Here is a 20,619-nt window from a genome sequence, read left to right as displayed (position 1 = left end):
AATTTCTTTCACTTTTTCCATTATTTTATTGGCTGACAATGATGTGTTGGATGCACATCTAATATTTTTACAGCTGACAACAGACTGCGTATCATATTTGGCTAACACTGTACATACACTGTTCAGTCACGTTTACCAACACAACAGTGAAAAAATTGCACAAATCAGACTAATACAACAAGTAAAAACACAGAATTCTCTGTTAGCTTTTGAACAAGCCTTGTTCCATTGGTAACATTAAAATTGCAAGGTGACAGAATATGTGACCAGTTTTTATCTTCAGGAGGCAAATTTCTGACTACTGCTGATAGACGCACATTGTGAGTTATTAACATCTGTTGAATAATTTGTCAAAACAGTAAATACGGAATCAGAAGCAACAAATACTTGGATTGGGAGGGGGGGGGGCCGCAGAGAGAGAGAGAGAGAGAGAGAGAGAGCTTATGTAACATCTTGACAACTCCTTCATATGTAGAAAGTAGGGGCTCAGGAGCTCATATGTTTGTGCAATTAGAAAGCAGTGCCAAATAAGAATGTCACAGTGTCTTGGATGGGCTGAAGAATGGGACAGTCTTGAGTATAAAGGGGAAACTATAAAGAATTGTTGATGGTGTACAGCAACCAGCCACAAATTAGTTTTAGGTTACTGTATTCAAAAACTGCCATTACTGATTTTGAATCTTTTACAAATTATCATCAGACGGTTTTTTCATGCATTCATCAATACAGAATATATTTTGGATTCCTGTGAGTTTCCATGAAATGTTCATCTGGCACATTTGTATTTGCAGTTTTCTTGCAATGAAACCCAAAATTCGTTGTATGCACCACATGTGGTACACATTGAAAATTCATTCTGCGACCGAAGGAAAGTGGTTTACATTGCAGTACAGTGTATGTGACTGTGAAAATAGAAACATTCTTGAGAATGTGTTTCATTGCAAGAAAGCTGCTAATACAAATGTGCCAGATGGACATTTCATGGCAACTCGTAGGAAAACACTGTATAATCAGTATTGATGAAAGCGTAAAAAAAATTTTTGATGATGAATTGTAAAAAATTCGAAACCAGTATGGTACTTTATTCAAGAAGTAAGCTAAAACCAATTTGTGGCTGGTTGCTGTACACCATCAATAATTTATTTTATATAACAGCCACCATCTCCAACCATGTCTGTGTATGACAAAATTTCAGTGATATAGACTGCAGTGGAGAAGTCTGCAAATGAAACAGTGGAAACTGAAGCAAGCTGCATAAGATCTGCTTGGCTTGATACTGAGGCTGGTATAGCAGCAGAGAAAAAGAATGTGGCATACAGACGAATGTTACAATCAAATTTTACAAGAGCAGTGGTGAAAGAATATAAAGAAGAAGAACTGAAAAGAGGACACATCAATGAAAAAGGGTGTATGAAAACAAACATCAAAGAACAGGAGCTTCTGAGGAATCAGAATGAGGCAAGGAAATTTTATGGGAAAATAAATGCTGTCTGGAAACCTTCAGTGAAAAAAAACTAGCTTAATATAGGACGAAACAGGAAAGTTGTAATTAACAGGAAAGAGATTTGTGAGATATGGTGCTAATATTATGATGAACTCCTTCATTCCAGAATGATACCAAGAGATACATTAGTATACAGGGCTTAAATGACTTTGATGAAAATACTGGCCCCCCACTTCTGCAAGAGATGAGAATTGCTTTGGAGAAATTGAAGAACAATATATCACCATGTACTTACAATATAACAGCAGAAATATTCAAGGTTGGTGGCAGTTGGAACAGATTCTCCAAAAACTGGTGATTTCAATACAGGATGAGGGGAAAATTCCCCAGCAATGAAGGGAAACAATTACAGGGTGTTACAAAAAGGTACGGCCAAACTTTCAGGAAACATTCCTCACACACAAATAAAGAAAAGATGTCATGTGGACATGTGTCCGGAAACACTTAATTTCCATGTTAAAGCTCATTTTAGTTTCGTCAGTATGTACTGTACTTCCTCGATTCACCGCCAGTTGGCCCTATTGGAGGAAGGTAATGTTGACTTCGGTGCTTGTGTTGACATGCGACTCATTGCTCTACAGTACTAGCATCAAGCACATCAGTACATAGCAGCAACAGGTTAGTGTTCATCACGAACGTGGTTTTGCAGTCAGTGCAGTGTTTACAAATGCAGAGTTGGCAGATGCCCATTTGATGTATGGATTAGCACGAGGCAATAGCCGTGGCGCGGTACGTTTGTATCGAGACAGATTTCCAGAATGAAGGTGTCCAGACAGGAAGACGTTCGAAGCAATTGATCGGCATCTTACGGAGCATGGAACATTCCAGCCTATGACTCGCAACTGGGGAAGACCTAGAACGACGAGGACACCTGCAATGGATGAGGCAATTCTTAGTGCAGTTGACGATAACACTAATGTCAGCGTTAGAGAAGTTACTGCTGTACAAGGTAACATTGACCACATCACTGTATGGAGAGTGCTACGGGAGAACCAGTTGTTTCCGTACCATGTACAGCATGTGCAGGCACTATCAGCAGCTGATTGGCCTCCACGGGTACACTTCTGCGAATGGTTCATCCAACAATGTGTCAATCCTCATTTCAGTGCAAATGTTCTCTTTATGGATGAGGCTTCATTCCAGCGTGATCAAATTGTAAATTTTGAAAATCGACATGTGGGGGCTGATGAGAATCCGCACGCAATTGTGCAATCATGTCATCAACACAGATTTTCTGTGAATGTTTGGGCAGGCATTGTTGGTGATGTCTTGATGGGGTCCCATGTTCTTCCACCTACGCTCAATGGAGCACATTATAATGATTTCATACGGGATACTCTACCTGTGCTGCTAGAACATGTGCCTTTACAAGTACGACACATCATGTGGTTCATGCACGATGGAGCTCCTGCACATTTCAGTCGACGTGTTCGTACGCTTCTCAACAACAGATTCGGTGACCGATGGATTGGTAGAGGTGGACCAATGCTATGGCCTCCACGCTCTCCTGACCTCAACCCTCTTGACTTTCATTTATGGGGGCATTTGAAAGCTCTTGTCTACGCAACCCCGGTACCAAATGTCGAGACTCTTCGTGCTCGTATTGTGGACGGCTGTGATACAATACACCATTCTCCAGGGCTGCATCAGCGCATCAGGGATTCCATGCGAAGGAGGGTGGATGCATGTATCCTCCCTAACGGAGGACATTTTGAACATTTCCTGTAGCAAAGTGTTTGAAGTCACACTGGTACATTCTGTTGCTGTGTGTTTCCATTCCATGATTAATGTGATTTGAAGAGAAGTAATAAAATGAGCTCTAAAATGGAAAGTAAGCGTTTCCGCTTTTTGTAACACCCTGTATATGTCCTGTATACAAGAAACATGATGTGTGGGAATGTGAAAACTGTTGAGGAATTGCGCTGCTAAACATGGGATAAAAAGTATCCTCCAACATACTGTTTGACCATCTCCTCCCATTGTTGAGAGAGAGAGAGAGAGAGAGAGAGAGAGAGAGAGAGAGAGAGAGAGAGAGAGATTGGCTCATACCAATGTGGATTTCTCCCAGAGAAATCAAAAATAGATAAGGTCTTCACCTTAAGATAAATTTTAGAAAAGACAATTGAACTCGGAGTTGGCATGTATCACCTTTTCGTCAGCTGCAAGTCAGTGCATAATAATGTAAACAGAGAGAAGCTGTACCGTGGTCTGGCTGAACTAGGAACTCCTGGAAAATTGTTAATGTTTGTGAGAATCACAGTGAATGTGGTACACAGTAATGGGAGGACAGAAGGAATTGCACCTAGTCCACCAGATAAATGATATGGTGTAAGGCAAGTACATGCAGTGGTGCGTCTCCTTTTTAATGTTGCTTTGAAGAAAGTCGAGGGACAGAAACCTGCTGTACAGGGTAACGATCTTTTTATAAATCAGTGCAAGTTAAATTATGCAGATGATGTGGATACAGTTGCAAAAACTAGGAAGACAATGGAGGTTATATTTGTTGCACTAGAGCAGGCCATTACAAATATGAGACTGAATAACAAGCAACAGAAAAGAAAATATGTGGCAGCTAGGAAAGCATTCAAGGAGAATATGCACCCTCACTAATATTGAGCGATTATACATTGGAGAGAGTTGAGCACTTTTAATTATGTAGAATTGACAATCACTCACTCAAGTGATATCTCTAATAAAATTAAATGGAGATTAATAGCAGCAGACAGCGTCTATTTTGTTATAAAAAGAAAAAATGAAAAAATCTCTTTTCCTCAAAGCTCTTAACTTGTTTTGAGGTCTACACTTTACATAGAGATCCACCTACACTCCTGGAAATGGAAAAAAGAACACATTGACACCGGTGTGTCAGACCCACCATACTTGCTCCGGACACTGCGAGAGGGCTGTACAAGCAATGATCACACGCACGGCACAGCGGACACACCAGGAACCGCGGTGTTGGCCGTCGAATGGCGCTAGCTGCGCAGCATTTGTGCACCGCCGCCGTCAGTGTCAGCCAGTTTGCCGTGGCATACGGAGCTCCATCGCAGTCTTTAACACTGGTACCATGCCGCGACAGCGTGGACGTGAACCGTATGTGCAGTTGACGGACTTTGAGCGAGGGCGTATAGTGGGCATGCGGGAGGCCGGGTGGACGTACCGCCGATTTGCTCAACATGTGGGGCGTGAGGTCTCCACAGTACATCGATGTTGTCGCCAGTGGTCGGCGGAAGGTGCACGTGCCCGTCGACCTGGGACCGGACCGCAACGACGCACGGATGCACGCCAAGACCGTAGGATCCTACGCAGTGCCGTAGGGGACCGCACCGCCACTTCCCAGCAAATTAGGGACACTGTTGCTCCTGGGGTATCGGCGAGGACCATTCGCAACCGTCTCCATGAAGCTGGGCTACGGTCCCACACACCGTTAGGCCGTCTTCCGCTCACGCCCCAACATCGTGCAGCCCGCCTCCAGTGGTGTCGCGACAGGCGTGAATGGAGGGACGAATGGAGACGTATCGTCTTCAGCGATGAGAATCGCTTCTGCCTTGGTGCCAATGATGGTCGTATGCGTGTTTGGCGCCGTGCAGGTGAGCGCCACAATCAGGGCTGCATACGACCGAGGCACACAGGGCCAACACCCGGCATCATGGTGTGGGGAGCGATCTCCTACACTGGCCGTACACCACTGGTGATCGTCGAGGGGACACTGAATAGTGCACGGCACATCCAAACCGTCATCGAACCCATCGTTCTACCATTCCTAGACCGGCAAGGGAACTTGCTGTTCCAACAGGACAATGCACGTCCGCATGTATCCCGTGCCACCCAACGTGCTCTAGAAGGTGTAAGTCAACTACCCTGGCCAGCAAGATCTCCGGATCTGTCCCCCATTGAGCATGTTTGGGACTGGATGAAGCGTCGTCTCACGCGGTCTGCACGTCCAGCACGAACGCTGGTCCAACTGAGGCGCCAGGTGGAAATGCCATGGCAAGCCGTTCCACAGGACTACATCCAGCATCTCTACAATCGTCTCCATGGGAGAATAGCAGCCTGCATTGCTGCGAAAGGTGGATATACACTGTACTAGTGCCGACATTGTGCGTTCTCTGTTGCCTGTGTCTATGTGCCTGTGGTTCTGTCAGTGTGATCATGTGATGTATCTGACCCCAGGAATGTGTCAATAAAGTTTCCCCTTCCTGGGACAATGAATTCACGGTGTTCTTATTTCAATTTCCAGGAGTGTATTAGAAGAACAGCGAAATCAGCCAGATTGAGATGGATGGAGCATATGGCATGGATGAGTGATACAGAAGCAACTATAAGGATATTAGATGGAAATCCCATGGGTCAAAGAAGACAGTTTTGGCCAAGTACCAGCTGGGAATTGTAGAGGACTTGTTGAAAATGGGCTGTAGGGGATGGGAAGCTCAAGCAGTGAATTGTGATATGTCGGAGAATTGCTGAAGAGGCTAACAATTAACTGTAGAGCCATAGTAGTAGTTCAGATATCTGGCAAAAGGTAAAACTTCCCATAACCAAGGGTCAGAAGAAACTTCCCTTGAATCTAGAACCAGCAATAGTGCTGCAGATCCATGGCATAGCACAACATACTAGTGACACTTGCAGCAGCTGGTTCCCCACCCTCATCACTCCTGGTTTAGTTTTTATGTGAGAACAACCTAGTTCTGGGCTTAATTCCACTGCTTTGTTTTTATTTAGAAAGATCTAGGTTTACATGTAGGTATGGCAAGGGATTGTGGCCTTGAGGTATCCTGATGGAGATGGCTGCTGTTCAAGAACTGCTGGAAGGCATGTTCACCACTGTCAGCTGATTTCATGGGGCGCCTTCTAATTGTACCACTGATGAGGCAGTGCAGTCACCAGAACTTGATAACCAGATCTTTTGCTGAAGTGGTTCACAGAGGACTCAAACCTGGCTCAAAGTACTCCTCTATAGTGCCTTTTAGGTCATGCCCAGGTCTTGAGCTGTTTCGTGAGGAAGGTTTATGTGGCTAATGACTGAAATGAATAGGTTTGAGGAATTGCTCCTTGTTGAGAATGACGAAACTAGTGATCATTGCCTCTCCTGCTTGCCCAGAGGTCTCTTACAATTGAAAATGTGTCTCAGGGAACTGTGACCATTTCAAATACAATGGAAAAATATACTTCTGTGTGACTTACTGTTTTCTTTTCATTATCAGTTTTGACGTGTAATACATGTCATCTTGAAAAATCCAGGATGGAATGTAACAATACCAGAGAAGGAATGTTGCTACTCACTGTATAGTGGAGATGTCGAGTCGCAATAGTCACAACAAAAAGATTCACACAATTATGTGTGTCAAAATTGAAGACTGGCTGTACAAGAGATTGGAGAAGAATGTAACATTTCAGTTGTATCATGACATGAGATCCTGACATAGAATCTTGGAGTGCTTGGTGTTGCCGTCAAGTTCATCCCACAGCTCAAGTTCATCCCACGACTCATGAGGCAAAATCAGGAAGACTTTCACCTCATAATCTGTGAAGTGCTTTTGGATCATGAGAACGAGATGTTCCTTAAGAGAATCATAACTGGTGGTGATGTGTGGGTCTACGGTCATGATGTTGAGACAAAGTTTCAATCTTCACAATGTGTAGGGAAAGGTTCTCAAAGACCAAAACAAGCTCATCAGATCAGGTCAAATGTCAAAGCCATGCTGATAGTTTTGTTTGACTTTGAAGGATTAGTTCATCATGAATTCATGCCACGGGGAAAACCGAATCGATGGTAATATTGGGACACCTTGTGATGCCTGTGAGAAGGTAACAGCCTGGAATGTGGTAAGAGAATTCATGGCTCATGTATCATAACGCACCCACTCATTCATCCCTGTTGGTGAGTGACTGTTGCACAAAAAATGAAATCACTGTGCTGCCTCATCCTCTGTACTCTCCAGACCTAGCCCCTGTGGACCTTTTCTTATTTCCAAAATTGAAAACCCTGTTGAAAGGATGAAGATTTGCAATTATAGATGAGATAAAAGAAAATTTACAGATGGCACATTGTGCAATCCAACAAGAGATGTACTGAGAATGCTTCCGGAAGTGGAAACAGTGTTGGAAGTGGAGTATCAATTGTGGAGAAAAGTATTTCGAAGGAGACTGTGCACAGTAAGTAAAAGGTAAGTGCAGAAAAATTTTGCGGCCAAAGTTTTGGAATGTTTTGAACAGACCTCATACAGTTAACTTGCAGGGAAGTGAAAACAACTTGGCAAAAGACAGTAATCATTTGGTTAGGATAAAGTGGACGCATTGGTCAAAGTTCTTTGTCACATATGTCACTCAATTCTTGTAACTGAGAATGGGCCAAAGTTAAAAACAGTTCCTACAGCAAATTTTGTTAAATTGCTGTGAGGATGCTTTGTGCTACAAGATGTTCGTATAGAATTAAAGTTAGGAATGTCCAGTGTGTTCAGCAGTATTCGATTAATTTAAGTAATAAATGTTTCTTCTGAGCCAATGACGGAGTTATAGTAGCCTCCAGGAACATTAATAAATGATTAAATGAACAAATAGTGACACAGAAGAGAGCAATACTGTGTTACACATTGCGAACATGGGAGTGGAGGAAAGCTGCATGATCCTTGGAGCAGCAAAGGTTGGCCCAGTGGGTGGACTGGGTGGGGAGGAGGTGGAAGAGCAACATAATTACTTCTTTGTCCTATGTATATGAATGTGAAATTATTCCTCTTCTTCTTTCACACTAAATGTTTTACTGCATGAATTCTAGCACTAAAACAGTGTAGTTTGTAATGTAACCTGGTTCACACGTAAAGGCTTGCATGATACTGCTGAGAACATTACTTCAGTCTTAATTATCTCATTCACTGTTTCAGGTATTGCTTGAATGGACACAGCAGTGCTCCGATCCAAGTGCTCGCGCAAACCTCTTAAAGATCAGTGGAATATTAGGAATGATGAAGGGAGACAGTTCAACATTGAAGGTAACTCATTGACAACTAACTGACGCATGAGTTACTTTTATGTGTAAATTATTCACAAATTAAGTGACGATATCCTTGAACACTATTAATTAATAAGGCACTGGAGCTGTCCAATTACTGGAACATTGTACTTAGTTCTTTGAACAGTAAGATGTTTTTATTAAAGTTTTCTACCTGATGTACCTAAGCTCCTTGAAGTAGTAAACAGTAAATGCAGATTTCATTATTTTTTTTTTTTTTTTTTTTTTTTTTTTTTTTTTTTTTTTTTTTTTCCCCCCCAGGTCAAATGCGTACTGCATGGGTGATGCGTTGGTTCATTACACTCTCTCTCTCTCTCTCTCTCTCTCTCTCTCTCTCACACACACACACACACACACACACACACACACACACACACACACAAACACTCTTACTTGACTTTCAGAGTGGTGTGCATGTGAATCCTTTTCAAGGCTGACATTGTTCTCAAATTTTTATTCTGTTTTCAGATTAAAATCCTCCATTGTCGTCGTATAGTGGGATCTGCTATAAATTATCAGATTCTGTAACTTACTGTAAATACCTCTTCATCAGAAGTGTGCATGTCAGTGCTCAGACTTTAATGATTTCCGGTGAATGTCTTCAAAAATCATATTATATCGTTAACAGCTACCATGAAAGCATTCGCTGCTGCTCCTCCTCCTCCTACTACTACTACTACTACTACTACTACTACTACCACCACTACCACCAACACCACCACCACCACCACCACCACCACCACCACCACCAATACCACCAGCTTTTTATGGGGGGGTTTAAACAACATGGTTGTTAAGGCACAACAAATATGCTTGCACTCAGAAGTAAACAGTTTCAAACCCCCATCCCACCATACAAGTTTAGGATTCCCCATGAATGACCTTGTTGTCAATGTTAAACCCTAATCACCCTTTCTTTCTTTCTTTCTTTCTTTCTTTGTTACGATGATGTGGGTGTAGTAGTTTTATAGTTGCAGACTCAATTGGCATTTACTGGCCAATTGAACAGATTTTTATAAAAAAGTTGTATTGAAGAGAAAGCAAATAATTGATATTAGATGGTGAATATGGTTGAAGATCATGTATCTGAAATCACCAGAGTCAAATAAAAATGATGTACTTAGAATTATCCTGTTCTAATGTATCTTAATCTTAAAATGCCCATTGAGCAGTTCTAGGAGCTTTAGTCCGGAACCACACTGCTGCTATGGTCGCAGGTTGGAATCCTGCCTCGGGCCTGAATGTGTGTGATGTCCTTAGGTTAGTTAGGTTTAAGCAGTTCGAAGTCTAGGAGACTGATGGCCTCAGATGTTAAGTCCCATAGTGCTAGAGACATTAAAAAAAAAAAAAAAAAGTCCTGTTCAAGGATCCAGTACTAATATACTTCTTAATGGAGTGCACTTTACATCATAAATCGGACAATATTGTTTTAATAAATCAAGTAACTAAAGGCAGATAAAGTTTGCAAAATTGGAAAAATCTTAGAAGAAGAAGAAAAGTCGTACATTTTTCTGAATGTCTCTCAGAGCTACATATTCTGTTTTACTTTCATTAAATAAAAAGATTTCATCCATATTTTCTGTTGCTAATTGATTCAAATGATCACTTCCACACAGTTCTCACTATCAGTTACTCTGTTACAGGTTGTTGGAAATTTTTTACTTGATACAGCTAGCAAAGAAACTGAACTCTGGGTCACAGCAGAAACATTGGATACAGTCATGGATGTTTTTGCTGAGGATGAAACAGATTTGGCAGCTGCTGAAATATCGTTAGTAGACAGACTGAAAGGCTTAGTGCCGGGTCTAAAGCATAAGGTCAGTAGTAATATTCATGTTTTGTGTGTGTGTGTGTGTGTGTGTGTGTGTGTGTGTGCGTGTGAAACACTTCCAATAATTTCAGAAAAATGGGATTTTGTTACAAATGCCACTGTATAACAAATTGAACTTCCAGTACTCTTTCTACATTATTCAAAATAAGCACACCCCACAAAAAACTTGTCGTTTCCAAATGTATTGCTAATACAGTGTTACACTACTTTTATCCCCGATAATGACATGAATTCATCCACGTAGGAATGTCACACAAGTCTCTTCAGGTGTGCCATGTCCAGCTGAAGTCCATCTGTTGATCAGTAGGTAAAGTGTTTATTAAAACAGGAAGTTGTTGAATTCTGTGAAGATGTAGAATAAAAGGTAACAGCTCTACCACGCAAACATTGGAGTTGAACTCGTCTGGTATGAGACGTTCCCAGGGGGGTCCACTGGGGCCCAAACCGCACAATAACCCTGGGTTCGGTGTGGGGCGGTGGGGTGAGTGGACTGCTGTAACCTGTTGTGGGGTTGTGTTCCTCTGAGGCTACGGCGGGGACGAAGCCTCTCCGTCGTTTCTAGGTCCCCAGTTCAACGCGGTACAGTACAATATAGTCCTACTATATTATGACCTCCAGCTTCTTTCAAGTATTTTTGTTATATGGTCCATTGAAGACATGTAGCTTTGTATGTTGCTGTGAATAATGTCCGTTTTGTGTGGTACCCAACTTCCAATGTCCATTGCATGTTGTCCCATTCGCAGCTTTTGCTTGGGAACTGACTGAGATAGATCCACATTCACTCACAGCAGGAATTCCAATCATGTTTGAAACCTATTGTCATTGACAATATTTTACACTCGTCACTAGTTCCTGTCAGTTAGGAGATATATAAACACAGTGTTCCTACATGTTGACACACGGTTATGAGTGGTACACCATTCCTTGTAGATATGTCGGGTATCATTGATATGCTGACTGATAGGGTGACTTCATTCACAGTATGGTTATGGGCATGTCCCAACAAAGTAATTCCTTTCTGTGATGTCAATCCATCTTGCAGTATTAATTTCATGCAATTACACACCACTTCACTGCCATTTCTTTGACGGTGTTGGAGGGTCTCATGATCGCCAGGTATCTTGTGTGGGTGACTGTGTTTTGTCGATTGAAATTGTTATGCCAAAACTGGAGGTTTCTTGTAGGATTAAAAAGAAGTTGGAAGTGGCTACAGTGTAATGCTTATGAGCTTTTATACCCCTCTCCCCCAAGACCGACATTATCATCCGTTGTCTATTTCTCTCCATCTCAAAAGCCAATTAATATCAGTTGTGTTATAAATGCTTAGCTTACTCTCATGTATATGTCACAGAAAATGTTAAAAATTAAAGAAAATATAAAACAGCTATTTGCCAGTACAAATGAGTTTTGTCACCAATTATATAACATGTAAGGTAACTTTGAGAGATTTTATTCATACGGGTTTCCCCCCCCCCACTAAACTCGATTGCATAACTGTGAACTCTTAGTTGGTTAACCTGCTAAGCCTAGAATACATTATTGCAATAACTATTTCATTTTGCTCTTCAGTGCCCATTATTGATATATATATTTTACTCTGAATGACCAGCAACAAACTGTCCGTTCGCATGAATGGACACAGGCAGACAGTGTTTGTTGGTAATGAGGATCACCCTGTGGCTAAACATGCCTTGGTGCACGGCCAGCACATCTTGGCACAGTGTTACACCGTCCGGGTTATCTGGATACTTCTCACCAACACCAACCTATCCGAACTCCGGAGGTGGGAACTTGCTCTTCAATATATCCTCTCTTCCCATTACCCACCAGGCCTCAATCTCCGCTAATTTCAAGTTGCCGCCACTCATACCTCACCTGTCATTCAACATCATCTTTGCCTCTGCACTTCCGCCACGACTGACATCTCTGCCCAAACTCTTTGTCTTTAAATATGTCTGCTTGTGTCTGTATATGTGCGGATGGATATGTGTGTGTGTGTGTGTGTGTGTGTGTGTGTGTGTGTGTGTGTGTGTGTGTGTGTGTGCGCGCGAGAGTGTATACCCGTCCTTTTTTTCCCCCTAAGGTAAGTCCTTCCGCTCCCGGGATTGGAATGACTCCTTACCCTCTCCCTTAAAACCCACTTCCTTTCGTCTTTCCCTCTCCTTCCCTCTTTCCTGACGAAGCAACCGTTTGTTGCGAAAGCAGAATTTTGTGTGTATGTTTGTGTTTGTTTGTGTGTCTATCGACCTGCCAACACTTTCGTTCGGTAAGTCACATCATCGCAGCAAAGAATCATTATTCTATTTGTCTCCTATGAGCACAAAATTTTTCTGAAAGCATTTTATAAGCATTTCCATTGACCTGCTCATATTGGTATTATTCTCACCGACCTGGTGAAAACCCTTGCCTCACTTATCCATTGCACATGGTTAGACTTTAGTAATCTTGCATATTTCATTCTCTTTGGATGTGGCTTGGAAATGATTGAGCTACAGACCTGCTGAGACACACAAGTCAAGGTTACTATGAACTTCGTCAGAAAATTTAATGTGTGGTTGAAGGTTAATGCTGGTTCAGCAAAGGATCATGATGAAGGTCTTGAAGAAATAGTATTGATAGGTGAGTAGATAAAATCTACAATTTTAAATGAGAGAAATGAAACAAAATTCTTTTGTTGCAGGTGCGCTCAAAGAAGAAGTCTTTGGGTGAACACTACATCACTGTTACTACTGTGTGTACAAATTTAAATCGTTTCATTCAGTACAAAGGAAAGAGAGTTGCTTTGATTAAACAAAGCAATGGGCATTCTTAATGCCACAATTCCATTTTGTAAAGCTTATTATTGTTGCAGTTAAGTCAGATAATCTAGTTTTGTAATATCAGTAGAAAAATACTGACAATATTTTATTTTAAAAAATTTTACTTGTTGAAATGTAAATGTTATGTAAAAGGTGTATTAATTTTGACTGTGATGCAACTGATATTTTAATTTTGAATGAAATAAATTCCTGTCTATATGCTAAAAATTTTGAAAAACAAGACATTTGATGTATTAATCAACTTTGTATTGCTGTGGCATCAGTCACTGCCTTGATTGGAAGCATTTATTGCCCCCTCCCCCACTTGTCCTGTTTTATTTTTTATAAAATAAAAGACTCAGCTGCAGAAATGTTTCACCTAAATATATTGCTTAATTTTATACCACTAAATGGTTTACTTATAATTCTTATTTCCTCCAGAATACATTTGACCTGTTCCTTTCATCCCCACTGAAATGCTGATATAAAAAACAAAATGAATACAATGAAAATAAACAACGTTTCAGAACCAAATAATAGTATTCATAAATTGTTCAAATAGTGCAATATTATGTGATATTATGTGCGGTTTTGCTTTCCAATGATAATCTCTTCATTGTTCAACATACTTCTGCAGTTTAAAGCTCTCATGTCATGTTTCATTATGACTTCCAGCTCACCTTCTCTTTGTCAGTATTTTTCTAAGTCATCTTCCACGTTCATCCTGCCACATCAGATCATCCAATTAATGAATGTCTTTTATCTCATACTTACTGTATTTAACTTATTCTGTATAAACTGCTAAAAATATTTGGCTTCTAAAAGTTATGGTCCCCCTCCCCATCACTCTCCCAGAAACCTCTTCCTCACTACTCTTTTTCTTGAAAACACCTGTTTAATTGAAGTAAAACTAAAACCGAATTGCAGTTCAGTAGAGCACAATGTTGTGTGTCCAATTATGAAAGGGATATTGTGACTGTTCATATTGATCAATCTGCCAACATGCCTCAGTGTGTCATTTCAAGTTTAGACTGTGCATGTATTGTCATTTTATTGCAAGGAGGATTGTCAGCACAAAGAGTAATTGACACAAAAGCCCGCCCGGTTGGCCGTGCGGTCTGACGCACCGCTTTCTGTGCGGGAAGGAGTGCCTGGTCCCCGGCACGAATCCACCCAGCGTGTGTCGAGGTCTGCTGACCCGGCCAGTCTGTGGATGGTTTTTAGGCAGTTTTCCATCTGCCTTGGCGAATGCAGGGCGGTTCCCCTTATTCCACCTCAGTTACACTATGACGGCGATTGCTGCGCAAACAGGTTTTCCACATACGCGTACACCATCATTACTCTACCATGCAAACATAGGGGTTGCACTTGTCTGGTGCAAGACATTCCCCGGGGGGGGGGGGGGGGGAGATCGGGGTCCACCAGGGGCCGAACTGGACAATAACACTGGGTTCGGTGTGGGGCGGCGGAGGAGTGGACTGCGTTAGTCGTTGTGGGGTTGTGGACCACTGCGGCTGCAGTGGGGATGGGGCTTCTCCGTTGTTTCTAGGTCCCCAGTTAACATGCAATACAATACAACTGACACACATCAAAGCAATGTCAGTTGACATTCAGCTGCTGTCAAGGGGGAAAAAAACATGGTTTGCCTCACAGAGATTGCTCATTGTCAAAGCACCTACTGACAGCTGCTGCAGATAAATTATGGCTCATAGGTATCCAAAGAAGAATGCTACAGAACTGTGCAGTGGCATTTTGGAGGCAACTGGCAAGGCATTGTCAATCCACACTGGACACTAGTATTTCTAAGCAATAAGTTTCATCCCTAGGCATCCATTAAAAACAACAGTACAAACTCCCTGGCAGCTTCATGCATGAGAGAATTCTTGCAATGGAATCTGGATCATTGACATCAGGTTCTCTTCACTGATGAAGGCAGGATTTGTATGATGCTGGCACTGTGGAGGATGGGGTGGGGGCAAATCATGGCACTACCTAGGGTGACAGGTTTTTGGGAGTGGCAAAATCTTAAAATGAAGGAGTGTGAGAATAAGTTGGAAGAGGAAATCACTCTTAAATTCTAGTCTCTTACTGGAAATTATCTACTTAGTGGAAGTTAGCTACTGTATTGTGAAACAGGTAACCAATGAAGTACTGGAGTTTGTCACCTTGGATGCGTCTTTCAAAATAGTAAAGCTTGCTGTCAGCATTGTTGCCAACTCAGTTTCTACCTTGTGCCTACACAACACTTGAAATGTACCTATGCGAGCTTGAAAGCCTATGCAGAAGGGAAAAGGAATGTTGTTATACAGATAAATGTCAGCATGTGATGGCCCAAAAGTTCCTATGCAGCAGCCTTAAAAACATATAGCAGTATCATTGAGAAAATGCTTTGTGCTAAATAAATAAATAAGTAAAACATGCACTGTCTGTCACATTCCATAGATATTGTCATTAAGCAATGTATGCCACATGGAAAGATGCATGGCATCCTTAACACGCCATTCCCTCTTCTTTCGGTCAGCCATTAATACAATTTACATTGCTCTTCTTCTTGCCACACTCCTCTAAATTAATATTTCCTGTTTTGTCTTTACCATGTATTTAAGTTTTCCTTCATTCCCCTTTCCTTCATGGTGTTGAAGCTGATATCAATAGGTATTAATATCATAAGGAAAATACCTGTCAAACCTTATTTTGGAGATGAAGCAACTCAACCACATTGCACAAACTGATATTCCAGTTTCGTCATATTTCAAAAATGGTTCAAATGGCTCTGAGCACTATGGGACTCGACTGCTGTGGTCATCAGTCCCCTAGTACTTAGAACTACTTAAACCTAACTAACCTAAGGACATCACATACATCCATGCCCGAGGCAGGATTCGAACCTGCGACCATAGCAGTCGCACGGCTCCGGACTGCGCGCCTAGAACCGCGAGACCACCGCGGCCAGCCGTCATATTTCACTGTATTTGTATTCCAACAACTTAATTTAGAGTTTAACTTACTTCCGCTACAGTAAATGAAAGTAGTTTGAGAACTGCTTGTTTTGGGCCATAAATCATGGTCAAGGCATGTTGGAAAGCACATCTTCTCTGTGTCTGACCATAGTTATTTTTCCCTTACATGCTGTGGACAGACTAGATAGGTGCAGGCAGTCTATTCATTTTTTTTCTTTTTTTTCTAACAAAGTATTAATACGTAAGTCATTTGCTGTCATATGATCTACCACTTTGAACAGCTTGAGCACCAGAGAGACCATTGACAATGAAGTACTCGGCTCTGCCAGTTGCTGTTGTCTCAGTATAGCCGCTCTGTCTCCATGACAGTGCTGCAAATTCTCCTCTCTTGGTTGTCGGCAGCAGGCTCATAATGGTGGTGTTTTATTTTATTATCACCGGATGATGAACGTATAGTGCTGGATCAAAGATGCGAATTCCGTTTCTGATGCTTTCTTGGACGACAAGAGACAGTGCGGTGTTGGGTTGCATGACTCTCATGTCTCTGCCAGTTGACTTACCTTGTGCATGCAGCCTCTTCTTTGGGTTATCAGCTGCGTCATTCTCGCTGTTTAATTCTTTTCCGAAGACAGTATCAGTTTAAGGGGAATATTATTAACCAGCTCTATATTCTTGAAATAAATTAAGTACTCATTGGCTCTTGTCAGTTAAACAACAATACATTTTCGACTCTCGTCCCAAAATAACTGTTATTCTTTACAAACTCCAGCAAACCAACTGGTTCCAAGAAAAAGTCAGAATCTACTAAACAGTCGCACAGTGACATATGTTCTGCCTCATGCAGAGTCAAGACATAAAGTAAGAGTCTCTCTATAATACACGCTTCATCTGTCTCTATAACAATCCTCAAGACATCACACACCAAGGAACATTATGCAGACATTCTTTGACTTTTTGATATGACTTCCAAGGCACTGTTGGTAAACACTTGTTGGGGCGGCTTATCTGATGCAGCTCCTGGCTCCTCATGACAGCTGTCCTTCCTGCACACACAGACATGTGTGGCGCAGTAAAAAGGTTCTCTCACCCTTGTCATTAAAATATCAGGTGTTAGAGACGGTGGAGAGCCAAGTGTTTCTAGAATTTACCCTGAAATTCTCGAAGCACTACACGTTTCCATCATGGAAATAAAGAATGAAACCAGGAGCTATCATTGGTTTAAACAATAGTGTGGTTTTTGTAATGGTAGATAGTGTAGCCTCCATTTAAAATTTATACAACGTTAACATTTTTATTTAACAATACTATGAAAAGGATTGCTGCTTAGTCACAGATGGGCACAACAAAAAGACTGTCACAAATAAAGCTTTTGACCATTAAGGCCTTCGTCCACACACACACACACACACACACACACACACACACACACACACACACACACACACACACACACACCTGCTGGCTCATCAATTAGTCACTCTTGGGGCAGCATGGTTAGTACTCAAGTTGCGGCTGCCTTCATTTGGTTGTATAATGTAACTGAAAATAGTAATAAGCCAAAACCTTGCCATGGAAGGTATGTTCGAGCAGTCATCTCCAGTGAACGAACACAGTGCGATGCAATTCCTTTGCCACAGGATATTTTGCTGCCATACCACAGATCACCATGCAGCAGCTCAATCTCACCATTGCACATGGGAAAGAACCAAACTTCACCATACGTGCAGTTGGCAGTTTCATTGTACAGAAACAGTGTTTGCCTGTTTTGCTTAATGGACTACAACTAATAGTTAAGTAGCGAGTGAAATGTGATATAGTGGTCAAAATGTGGTTTGTGTCACTGATATAGGTCTTTATATGCTGTGGTTAACATGGAGAACATTCTGTCGCTGGTCTTCTCATTCTTCTGGCCCAGTAAAGACAATACCAATGATTGTGCCAAAAGTTAATATTTGTCCATTGAACTGAATGTAGCTGGGGATGAGTGGTTTAATGCAAAAAAAAGGCTTTCTCAGCATGACATGATGCGTTTTCATTGTGCTATGTTGTAATTGTTACAAACTGTTAATATTTAAGATACTTCTCATTTATTTTTCAATCTCAGTTGCACTTTTTTAGTTAGATGACATGTTTCAGTCAGTCAGGATAATCTTCAATCTTAAGTAGTTGCTTCAGAAAGCCATCTTGTCCTTTCAGAATCTCATATCAGAGTTCGCTGATTTGAGTTTCTGAATAAAAATGACAGCTTGCTGATGGAACTAATTACATCTGAAGACGTTCCTGAGCAATTGAAACATGTCACCTAATTGAAAATGTGCAACTGAGACTGAACAATAAATGATATCTTAAATATCAATACAGTTGCTGATTCTCATGAGACGAATATTGCAGCTATAGTGACCTCATAATATCTTATGGCAGGAAGCATTTCTCAGGCAGGTGCAGGATAAGATGAGCTGAAAGTGAAAATGTAGATAAAAAATGAAAATTTTCACTGGATAATTTTTTCAACCTAAAGATTTTGATCAGGATGATCCATGCACAGATGCAGGGTAGGCTTCTGTAGGTGAAGATGTATCTTCAGTATCACAGGGTAAATTGGACGTAGTGTGCGAGCTCTGTGATGAATTCGAAACTGTCCCAGCTGAGGCAATTGCACATCTCACACTCAAATTAGTGTTATGTACTCGATCCAGAGCTTACGAAATGGCCCAACAAAATAGACGATTTTGCTAGGAAAACCGTACTCGAGAGGCCCTCCAGAACAAATAACTCAATTATAGTTACAGTTTCTGCAGTGGTGAAATTGTTCAAGGAAAATGGTTAGTTCGTTTTTTAAAAAGTGGCAAAAAATGGGCAGCGCTCTCCAGAAGATTAAAATCTGGCAGTCCTGTGATGAAGGAACTCTGTAGGTATCAAATGTGGAAACCTATTATTGTATCTTTGTAGTTGAATACATTACAGCAATTATTAAATTTTTGACTAGACAGTGTCTTCCTTTAAGAGGAACTTCAGATATGCCGTTTACTCACAATGGGATTTCTTAAAGTTGATTGAATTATTTGGAAAATTTGATTCAGTTCTAGGTGAACGTATAAGAACGATAACTTGTGGTGAAAATAAGTCTCATCCTTATCTGAGGAAAAAATGTACAGAATGAAATATCTCAAATTCTCCATCAAAGAATTAAATATTCTATTTATTGAAAGCAGATAAATGTTATAGTACAATTTTGGACTGTACACTAGATATTCTGCTTATATTGACATCTTTGATATGCTGGAGGCTTTGTATCTGCAAGAGAGACATCTGCGGTCTTAAAACAATGAAAGGAAATGAATATACCTTTGGAGGAGATGAGAGGCAAGGCTATGATGATGGTTGTCATATGAAAGGCAAGAACATAGGACTGCAAAAGCGTATTTTAGGTATAAATCTTAGGGATTTTATGCTCCTTGTAGTAGTCATTCCCTAGACCTAGTTGTAAATGAACCTGAAAAGGCATCAGAACACAGATTCTCATTATTTCATTTAGTGAGAAAAATTTATGATTTAGTTTCTGCATCAAGACAACAACGGGCAGTCTTGAATGACATATATCTGATTTAATGTTGAAGTCACTGAGTACAAGAGGAGAAAGTAAGGTTTACAGATGTGGCTCTCAAGTATATCATGAGAGGGCTCTATGACTGGCTGAAATAAGCAAAGACGTGGTTGTCAAACTGGCAAAACTTACCTGTGATTTTATGTTCCTTTGTTTAGTGGTGATATTGTTTGGTATAGTCATCATCATCATCATCTTGGACAGTTTCCAGCCACTGGCTGGGTCTGTCGGGAACACAAGCCTCTCCATCGTGTTCTGTCTTTCCACCATTCCCCCTCTTCCACCTTCGTCCAGTTCTCTCCTCTTCTCGTCACACATTCCTTCACTCCCTTCACCCATCTATCTCTTGGTCTTCCTCTGGGCCTCTTCCCCTCCAGTTGCAGATCAAACATCCTCTTTGGAATTCTTCCCTCATCCATTCTCTTCATGTGTCCATACCACTGCAGTCTTGATTTTTCTATCCTGTCCTGTACTGGTTCCTCCTTTAGTCTTTCCCTCACATACACATTTCGCAATCTGTCTCGTCTTGTTACACCCAACCTGCTCCTCTGGAACTTCATTTCACTAGCCTGTATTCTACTTTTGTCGCTTTTGTGCATTACCCATGTCTCATTTCCGTATGCCAATATGGGGACAAAGTAGGTTTGGTATATAATTCCCTTGGATTTCTGTGGCACCTCCTTGCTCCAAATAAGCCCCCTAATGCATTTGTAGAACTGCCCTGCTTTTCTGCACCTTTCATTTATTTCCATTGCGTTTCCCCCCTTACTTTCAATCACGCTTCCCAGGTACTTGAAGTTCTCTACCACTTGTAGTTTTTCCCCTCCACAAGTTATATCCACATTTGGCCTATTCGTCTTCCTTGTAGTGACAATTATTTCACTTTTCTTTGCAGAGAAATGCATTCCATATT

General features: G+C 41.2%; 1 protein-coding gene across 1 annotated transcript in view; it reads left to right on the top strand.

Annotated features, from left to right (window-relative positions):
• Positions 1-13,553, top strand: part of LOC126473945 (HEAT repeat-containing protein 3) — a 289,729-nt gene extending 276,176 nt beyond the window's left edge. The window contains exons 12-14 of the mRNA XM_050101306.1: positions 8,386-8,493; positions 10,157-10,330; positions 13,025-13,553. Of these exons, the coding sequence (XP_049957263.1) occupies positions 8,386-8,493; positions 10,157-10,330; positions 13,025-13,156 (414 nt within the window). The 3' untranslated portion in view covers positions 13,157-13,553. The remainder of the gene's footprint in view (positions 1-8,385; positions 8,494-10,156; positions 10,331-13,024) is intronic.
• The last annotated feature ends 7,066 nt before the right edge of the window (positions 13,554-20,619 follow it).

Source organism: Schistocerca serialis, chromosome 4, assembly GCF_023864345.2.
Source record: "Schistocerca serialis cubense isolate TAMUIC-IGC-003099 chromosome 4, iqSchSeri2.2, whole genome shotgun sequence".
NCBI lineage: Eukaryota > Metazoa > Arthropoda > Insecta > Orthoptera > Acrididae > Schistocerca > Schistocerca serialis.
The sequence above is the reverse complement of the archived record's forward strand: the minus strand, read 5'-3'. Positions and strand labels throughout refer to the sequence as shown.